Source organism: Papilio polytes, unplaced genomic scaffold (genome assembly GCF_000836215.1).
Source record: "Papilio polytes unplaced genomic scaffold, Ppol_1.0 DF823958.1, whole genome shotgun sequence".
Taxonomy (NCBI): domain Eukaryota; kingdom Metazoa; phylum Arthropoda; class Insecta; order Lepidoptera; family Papilionidae; genus Papilio; species Papilio polytes.
The window spans coordinates 507,125-516,473 of NW_013525246.1; the positions used below are offsets into that span (position 1 = coordinate 507,125).

At 32.7% G+C, this 9,349-nt stretch overlaps 2 protein-coding genes across 4 annotated transcripts in view; one reads left to right on the forward strand and one right to left on the reverse strand.

The window, feature by feature from the left end:
- Nucleotides 1-643: 643 nt before the first annotated feature.
- On the reverse strand, nucleotides 644-5,525 carry LOC106101727. Of its 2 annotated transcripts, none has more exons than XM_013281046.1 (7): nucleotides 5,213-5,525; nucleotides 4,866-4,962; nucleotides 4,329-4,432; nucleotides 3,562-3,718; nucleotides 2,746-3,004; nucleotides 2,078-2,301; nucleotides 644-953 (listed from the first exon to the last, which is right to left on the reverse strand). In XM_013281046.1, exons 1-7 carry the CDS (start codon nucleotides 5,343-5,345, stop codon nucleotides 668-670), a joined length of 1,260 nt encoding a protein of 419 aa, XP_013136500.1. In that variant the 5' UTR covers nucleotides 5,346-5,525; the 3' UTR covers nucleotides 644-667. The 2 variants fall into 2 exon arrangements, with proteins under 2 accessions (XP_013136500.1, XP_013136501.1); XM_013281047.1 differs by having other exon boundaries at nucleotides 691-948.
- Nucleotides 5,526-6,227: 702 nt separating this feature from the next.
- LOC106101709 (ubiquitin-conjugating enzyme E2 W) overlaps nucleotides 6,228-9,349 on the forward strand; it is a 9,029-nt gene continuing 5,907 nt past the window's right edge. The window contains exons 1-3 of one of the 2 annotated variants that reach the window (XM_013281022.1): nucleotides 6,228-6,537; nucleotides 6,818-6,909; nucleotides 7,642-7,744. In XM_013281022.1, the coding sequence (XP_013136476.1) occupies nucleotides 6,514-6,537; nucleotides 6,818-6,909; nucleotides 7,642-7,744 (219 nt within the window). In that variant the 5' untranslated portion in view covers nucleotides 6,228-6,513. The remainder of the gene's footprint in view (nucleotides 6,538-6,817; nucleotides 6,910-7,641; nucleotides 7,745-9,349) is intronic. The other variant, XM_013281023.1, reaches the window with a different exon arrangement.

Here is a 9,349-nt window from a genome sequence, read left to right on the forward strand (position 1 = left end):
CGAAACGACTATCGGAATAATGGTAGTCGATTTCATACGCCACATGGCGGTAATCTCGTGAGCCAAATCCAAATATTTTAATAATTTTTCAATTTCGGCTTTCACGAGATTCTCGTCATGTGGGATAGTGATATTGACTAGCATTACACAACTCTCGGACCGATCTATTATTACTATATCAGGCCTATTGGCAGCAATAGTCCTGTCTGTATTATCTATACTATCATTATAAAGAGGAAAACTTTGATTGTAATAAATCAAAAACTACTGGACCAATTTCAAAAATTCTTTCACCACTAAAAAGCTTTATCATCAGTAACATAGCTATTTTAAATAAATCATATAAAATATTACCACAATTTGTTTTAATTAAAATTTCACTTTTTTCGATTTTTAATACAAAAGTTTGGTATGATGTTTGTTTGTAGTCTTACCAGCTGAAAGGATCTTAATGAAATTTGTCACAGAACATCTGAATAAACAAGTAAAATTATTTTTAAATTAACTTAGTAAACAGTAATTTCTGTGTTAATTTGAAAGTGACATTCTAACGTTACACAAAGAACTGTAGATTTCAGTGAATTTCATGAAAAATTAATCGCAGTAATATACGAAATTTGTATTTCAAACTTATGTTAGTTTACATAGGAGCCTTAACATCAAATACTCACCTACTAGACCTCGAATCATCAGTAAAGAATAGTCCCAACGCAAACACATAACCAACAGGCAGCCAAAAACTCCATTCCGAGTAATATTTATTCTCTTTCATGAAGAAGTTAGTTCTATCACAAAGATAGAAGTATGCCATAATCATGCCGAGCTTGGCCAGCGCCAGCACGGGAGAAGGAGGCTGCACCACGGTAGCCTGGCTCACCAGGGTGTACCCTTCCATCTTCTGCTTCACGCTTTGTGACCAATTCCATATAAACCTCAAACTGGCAACAACTACGCTAGAAGAACCAATTTTTTTGTCACGTTATAACAAAATAAAGGAATTATTTCGTAGAAAAAATGAATTCTTAGTCTAATCTATACTATTATAATAAAGTGTAAACACACACTTCTTTGTTGCCTAAGATGTCAGCAATTACAGCGTATTTTTGAATAATTATTTTTTTTAATAAAAAGCCCTACACTTACGTCACGCTTTAAGCTATATATTTTCACACCATTAAACTTAGGGGGTAAATATTTTGGATAAAAACTCTAATGTGGGAGAGAGACCACAAGTTGCTGCCAACATCAAGGAAGCAAGACCGTCAAGGTTTGTCATGTCATGTCATTTTGACATTTGCTGTTGATAATTTTCACAATTTCATGCGGATGAAGTCATGGGAACAGCTAGTCTATTATAAAGGATGTACTGATTTCGTCCTCCCATCTAAGACGCTGTCTTCTATTGCTTCTTTTCCTTCCTCTTGGGCACCAATCTGTCACATCTTTGGCCCATTCTTCTTTTTTGCATCTAACTATATGCCCTGCCCATTTCCATTTTTGTTTGCATATGTAGTGTATAACTAGTTTAATTTTAGTTTGTTGTCGTAATTTTTTAAGTGGTATGTAGTCGTAAATCGTAAATTCAGGTAAACATATTCCAGGTACCATACCAGGTAAACATAGCCTTCATTCCAATGATAAGCTGTTGACATTGACTAACAATTACCATTACCACAGTAATCTTGCTTTATTTTGCTTGTAGTTTTTGTCCTTTTCTCTTATAAGATTTTTTTCAAATTATTCACATCCTAAATATAATAGCGTGAAAATATATTGCCTGTGTGTCTTCAGTTTAGAGCTTATTTTTAAAGAATTATTCTAAAAAATACTGTTACTGCTGACATCCTTTATAACAAAGTGTGTTTACACTTTATTATATTATACTAATATTATAAAGAGAATAAGTTTATATTTTTGTATGTATTGATAACTCCAAGACTACTAGGCCGATTTCAAAAATTCTTACACCATTAGAAATCTATGTTATCGCTTAGTAAAATAGGCTATATATACATGGACGAAGTCGTGAGGAACTGCTAGTTATTGATAGATAGAAGAAAGTGTTGTAACATCTCACCAGAGCAGAAACAGTGCGAAGGTGAGCATCTGCAGCTGCGTGTAGGGCTCCGGCTGAGCACAACAGGAGCCGTCGTTGAAGTTCATATGATCATTACAGAACATGTTGAGCAGGATCTGTGCGCAGTGGCGCAGCGCCGTGCGGGTCAGGGTTTCGCCCCCAGCAGAGCCCGCCGCCACCAGCCGCGCCGCGCCCCACACGCGGACAGAACTGTGCCGCAGTATCTATACATAAAATGAATACATTTAGGGCCTGTCTCGCCAAATTGTAAATTGTCTGATAACAATTGAACATGTAAAATATGTGATGGAAATGTCGAATGTGAAAACATCAGATTTTGTTGCCTTATCTGACAAGGAGGTCATTTTTAAGCTATCTGAGCCTCTATCAGCCAGTGGAGGGACAGGCCCTAAACATTATAAATGGATTTTGTTAGAAGTCTCCGGAAGGCTCAATAGATCTTAACGAAATTTGGCATAGATTTAGAATTTAGTATGAAAGATGACATAGACTACTTACTAAGTTTTTTAACAAACACAAATTAAAGAATATATTTAACTTAAATGAATAATAAAATAGATTGTAAAAAATCATACAAGACACTATTTCATATTTAAATGTCGTTACATTCGGACGTTTCAATATTATTAAAATATTTATTAACTGACCTCCATCGCAGCGCTATTATAAGCATCAATATCATAGTTACTGATCTTCACATCATCTTTTATAAGTGTGGTATCGACAGATTCTAGAAGTTTCCACAGCACTTGTGTACCGCGAGCTGCTAACGCATCTATTGGCTGAACCAATTGTGTTAAATTCCTCTTGTATTCCTCCAGTATGAAATCTGTTGTGTTCCGATTCTTCACCAACTGGAGACCAGTACTGGCTACTATCACCGATGGAGGTCGGTCTAAACGCTGCCTGGAACAAAAATGTTTTTAACTACATGGTAGATCAATATTATTGCTGGACATCTTAATAAATTAGTTACATTATAAATGCGAAAGTTTAGATGGATGGATGTTTGTTAGAGTTTGTAGCCTAAAGTGCTGAAAGAATCTTAGTAGAGAATAGTCTAGAACGGATAGGCAACTTACTTTGTTTTTTAATTCCACATGGACGGAGTCGCTGGCAAAAACTAGTATTTTAATAAGTTAAAAATGATATTTATGTTGACTGATGATCTGCAGATCAGTTTAGTTTTCGCATTAGTAGATCAAAGAACGGGCTCACAGATCAGTTCAATTTGTATCCCTATAGTTTGATTTACATGTGCTGCGAGTCACCAGAAAGCACTCTCATAGCTAATTTAGTTGTTGAGCCATAGCTCAATGATTCAAAGCTAAGCGATCTAATTTTAAACTGGTTCATGGCTGATTAACTGTTGTCTACAATACATTTGGTTTATAATTGTTTTATTAATAATAATTAACATTAAATTCTTATTTAATGAGTGTATATATAGTAAAAGATCTTACCAAGCTCGGAACTGTTCAACCATAGTTTTAGAGACATCATTGCTCCATATAAATGTGACAAACAATTTTAGTTTGCTGTCCACATAAGTGTAGTTCGGCATACGATGGTCTATTGTTGAATATGACGAATCCAAATCTGACCTCGTTTTTAGGACCCCTGTTAATAAAAAAGTGTTATTTTATTTTATTTTTTTTGACAATAAAGTGGCAAACGAGCTAGCGGCCACCTAAATCCGCCAAAATGGCGAAGCAACCGCTGCCCATAGCCATTTTCGATTGCAGATGCGATTCGGAAGAGGAGACGCACATAAAAATATTATTAAGTACTGACATTGTTTGTAAAATACTCGTACAATGTGTGGTCAATAATTTATATGTGGTAAAAATAGCCAAGGCCCACAAAGGGCTGTAGAGCTACAGAAAAAGAAGAAGAAAAATATAGATCATTTTACATTACATCCTTTATTTCTGTAGCAAAATTATCATCATCTTCCTACTTATCCTACTCACATAGAGCTGGTGAAATAAGTATTTGTCCTCCGCATAACTACCATATGTCATCTCAGTCATCTCGCTCCCTTCATCATGTCTCCTTTCACACAATTCATCCATCTCTTTCTCCGTCTACCTCTACCAGTGTACCTGGCCTCTATTTCCCTAGCAAAATGTCCTTGAACAATAACTTAATACATTGTATACACACATCTTATCGTAATAAGTCAGTTAAAGTACACATAGATAAGTAAAATCAATAAATGTTAACTTACCTATAAAATACTCGTATAATTGTTCAAGTCGTGAATCGCCGATAAACGCAAAACTGTTGTATTTGCCCCAAAAGGCCAAGTAACGCAGGCATCGTCTTGCATCTCTGTTATAAAGTTTTATTATATAAGTATGTCATCATAGAATTGGTAAAACAAGCATTTTCAATACCTTTACAAGAATTACTCGTTTTGGTGAACTTAATGTTCAATATTATTAATTCTTATTACAATTATTTTCTTATTAGAACAAATGTAAGTATTTTTGAAATGTAGAATAAGTAATATAGCATATTAATTTAAAAATACCCACATTAGCACACTCAGTATTTGATCAAAAGTTTTGTCAAGAGTTGATAGCATGATATTTATTATGCTATTGTCCATATTTCACAATAATTGATGAACATCTTAAGTAAATAATTGATAAAGAAATGTATTCACACATATAAAATACCTGGACATTTAGATATGTCTAATATGAATATATGATTCATACAAATTAGCAAATTGAGTTATTTTTTAAATAAAATAACTTACGTTTTGGAATATTTGTGCAACATACATCCATAAGGCTGCCACTCATGGTCACCTTTGTACCTCCCTGAGGAGAGCAACCATGTGCAGGAGTCAGGACCTAGAAATGAGTTAATAATAAAAGTAAACATGACAATGCTATAAAACATGCACTTAAATTTCTTGTATAATTTTGTTTTATTCAGGCAACTTCAAAGCATGGTATTTTAGATAGTTATTGAAATCATTTTAATAGCAAAAGGTTATTGTCGGCTTACCAACCCATACACCACTCACGGACGCCTTTGCGTCTGTTATGTGCCGGGTTGTTAGAGCGTCAATCATTTTATTTGAACCCACAAAAAACTTACCATACCGCAGATGCAAAATACCATGGTATCCTATGAAACCTAATACAAGCACAAACGCTAATAATTTAGCATTTTCAACATTTAGTTGTTCAATAAACCACTCTGCTGATGTTTTCTTTGGATAAGAAACCATAGCGGAAATATTAACGTTACCCACATGAACCAATTACTCACTACGCAGTATTTAAATTGTATGAAAGTAATAAAATCGAGTACACTTTAACTTTAATACATTAAGTAACCGATGAAACTGTGAAATACAATTAACTGGCTTCATAATATTTGAAACGGCAATAAAAAACAACTTGCTTTTTTATTACAAGTGACACTGACAAACACGATGCTGCCATAAAAATCTTTAATTACTAAAAATTCCCTATTTAACTATGCTCCTTTTTTATGTTAAAATTATAAGTATAAGAAAATGCACACGCATGTTTCCTTGCCTTCTCATTGTTTCTAAAAGGAAACTAAATTTTAAGATTATGTACCATGAATTGTAATGGGTAAGGCATCTGCTTGAGTAGGATAGGCTCGCTCCCCTGGTGAAATATCACGAATAATTGGAAAATAGGCGTAAAATGCAAGTAATTCCACATTTTTCCTGATGACTTTACAAGACGTAGACCATATTCGCGTCCTCTTCCCCCTTTCGCCACTTTCGTATAAGGAGTGGTAGTGGTTGAGAACGGGGAGTAGATTCTAAAGTAGATTCGGCGAAATGCTTCAGAAAATGAAATACCCTCTTTCTGTGTTCTGTTCGTCCTTTGGCATTCAGAGGCCGGCCGCTTTTACGTTTGCAACCTTATACTTTATACTATAAAAATGACCTCAAGTTTAGAAAGGTTTTAAATTGAGAGTTAGAATTATTTTACACCTACCTACTGCTACCTACTTTGTAATAAAATCTAACGTCACAAAAATCATAAACGTAACTTGTTCAACCTCTATGGAACTAAACAGTAAATAGACAATTTCTTCCCTATATACTATATATTAATGTTCAACTGAAATAAATAACAATTTGGCAATATCTTTGTGATGTGGCATAATAATAAAATTAAACAATACCAGTTGTTATTCGTCTGTCTGCGTTGCTAGAAATACTTTGGTTTTGTTGCAGTTTGTTGCAAAGTTCTTGTCATTATTTTTTAAAGTGGTGTATGGTGTAGCAACCCTGTTTTCATTTCGCGAGATTTCGTTTCAATTTTCAATCCAAGTTTCAATCTTTAGAAGTACAAGTACTGTATCTTTTTTATTATAATTATATACTCTTTGGCACTCTGGTCTGAACTGGAATAATGGCGGCTATGTCCCCGTCGGAGGTACGTAAAATTAGATAAAATGTTACCTTTTACGTTGACTTTCCGTTAGTTGTAAAGAGACGATTGATAGTCGATTTATGTATTACGTATTTCTTGCACTAATATCAATTAAATGCAATATAATTTTGTTATAACACATCTGTTTTGACAGATCCATCACAAGATTTCTTTCAGAATCCTATTATTTTGTTCTGTCGAAATGTTTCGTGTCAAGAGCTAATTGTACCATTGTTATATTGTCAGATCGATAAGGATATAATTTTTTATTTTTCCTTTTTAGCGGAGATTACAGAAAGAGCTTATGGCTCTGATGAAAGAACCTCCAGCAGGTGTTACAGTCGACGGAGACCAGGCTAGTCAAAATCTAACATTGTATGTATTGTTTCTCTCTATAACTATCTTATTAATATAATAATATAAGTGCAGTGTCAATCTCTACAACCATATGTCTCTTAATAATACAACAATTAACTTATTGTTTATTTAAAGAAAAATGTTGACTTTTAGTGATTAAAATTAGATAAAGTTGATAACCATTCATTTTTACATCTAGTTTGAAATGTAATTTGTACATAAACTATATGTGTAATGTTTGACCGTTCACACAGACAACAAAGTTTCAGACAAACCAAATTTAGAACTAAAAATAAATTGGTTTGTTTATTAATGATTTATTCATTTTGTGTTAGGAAATTCAATATTTTTCCTTTCACTCATGCACAGAACAATGCATAATCCTTGAGTATTTTTACCTTGATACTGATAACAAAAGCTATCTACTAATAATGGATAAATACTATTATAATAATTCTTCAATAATACTTGAGTACTACATAATTTAACATTAATAACTATAAGGTCTTTTTTTTAATCACTGTCAGCTTTTAAACATCCCTTTTAAAAGATTGTTCTTACTATATAGGGTGATAAAATTTAAATAAATAGTAATACATAAATAAATATATATTATTTATAATATAAGGTAGCAAACAAGCAAGAGGCCACCTGAATCCACCGAAATGGAAACAACCACTGCCCATGAACATTTAAATTTCTGTTTAAAAATAGATCTTCAAGTTTGTTTAACATATATAATATTTTCAGATGGACAATTCACATGGAAGGAGTTCCCGGTACATTATATGAGGGAGAAAAATTTGTACTTCAGTTTAAATTTACAAATAAATATCCATTTGATTCACCAGAGGTGAGTATTCTTATGTACTACTAGCAATCAACCCCGACTACCCATGTGGCTACTGCATCTGGTCTCTTTTCTGTCATATCAATACCCTTCCTGTTGATGTTATAAAAATATAGTCTATGTTACTCAGTAATGTACCTGTCTAATAATGAAAGAATTTTTAAAATCAATAATTCTGGAGCCTATTCAAACCTTTCCTCTTTATTAAATTACAATGTTTAATTTATGTTCTGTATTAGGTAAGCTTATTGGCTTCTACATAACTAAAAGTCATAATAATTATGATAAACTAGCTGTCCCCATGCAACTTCATCCGCATGAAATTATAATAAAATTATTTTATTGTTCACATTCATCAAATTATCAATTGCAAATGTCAAAATGACATGACATGATGTCAAACCATGGCACAACCTTGCTTTCTTGATGTTGGCAACAACTTATGGTCTCTTTCGCACATTAGGGTTTTTATCCAAAATGTTTACACCTAAGTTTAACAGAGTGAAAATATAGAGACTAAAGCTTGATGTAAGTAGAGCTTTTTAAAAAACAATAGTTATTTGAAAATATGCTGTGATTGCTGACATCTAAGGCAACAAAGAAGTGTGTTTACGGTTTATTATATTAGTATAGATAACTCAGTCATGTTCACTTTATAGGGTCTGTATTGTATTGTACCATATCTGCCATCAAATCTTACCCATATTTTACACAATCCATCCATACTTTCTTCTGTCATCCTTTGTCTATCCAGTCAGTCACATAACTTGTAATTTGACCAATTCTGAAGTCACTTTAGTTAGCTTATTGCTTTTTAATTAATAATTAAATTTATTTATGTCCAGTTCATTCAGATTTAATTACAGTCCACTGACATGGGTGTGGTTTGGGGGTGTACAGGTCAATGTCCTCTCTTAGTGGTTTTCGCTTTGACCTACATTTTGACGCGTAAATCCATTGAAACTATTAATTAATGAACTATTAACAATCTATATGATATTTCATCTATAGTAATATTATAAAGAAAAGATTGGTGTTTTTGCATGTATTCAAATAACTCAAAAACTACTGAGCCAATTAAAGTCTGTTGGAAAGGTAAATTATCTGTGAGTAACATAGATTATGTTTTTCAATTTCACACAGATGAAGTCACAATCAACAGCTAGTACTAATATAAATGCGAAAGTTCTTGGTTGTTTGTTTCTATGTATATCCAAAATCGTTTAACAGATCTTGTTGAATTTAGCACAGATATAAAACATAGTCTGGAAAAAAACATAACTTATTAATATTATTAATTCCGCTTGAACAAAGTTAAGAAAAACATTTTATACAAGTGAAAACATTATACCCCCTTTTTGTAAATAAATTACTTAAACGGATATGAAATTTAACATGTTTGAAATTTGTGTAGAGAAATGCAAATCCATTCCTTTAAAAAAATTGCAAAATCAATGGTTACGAATTTTGAATTTCGCCCAATAGGCGCTTATATTGTAATAAATACATAAAATAGGTAAAAGCATTGAAGTACTGGAAGGGATAATAAATCAGAATGAATTAATTGTCGATGTTAACTCCACCTTAGCAGGTATTAACAAAACTTAA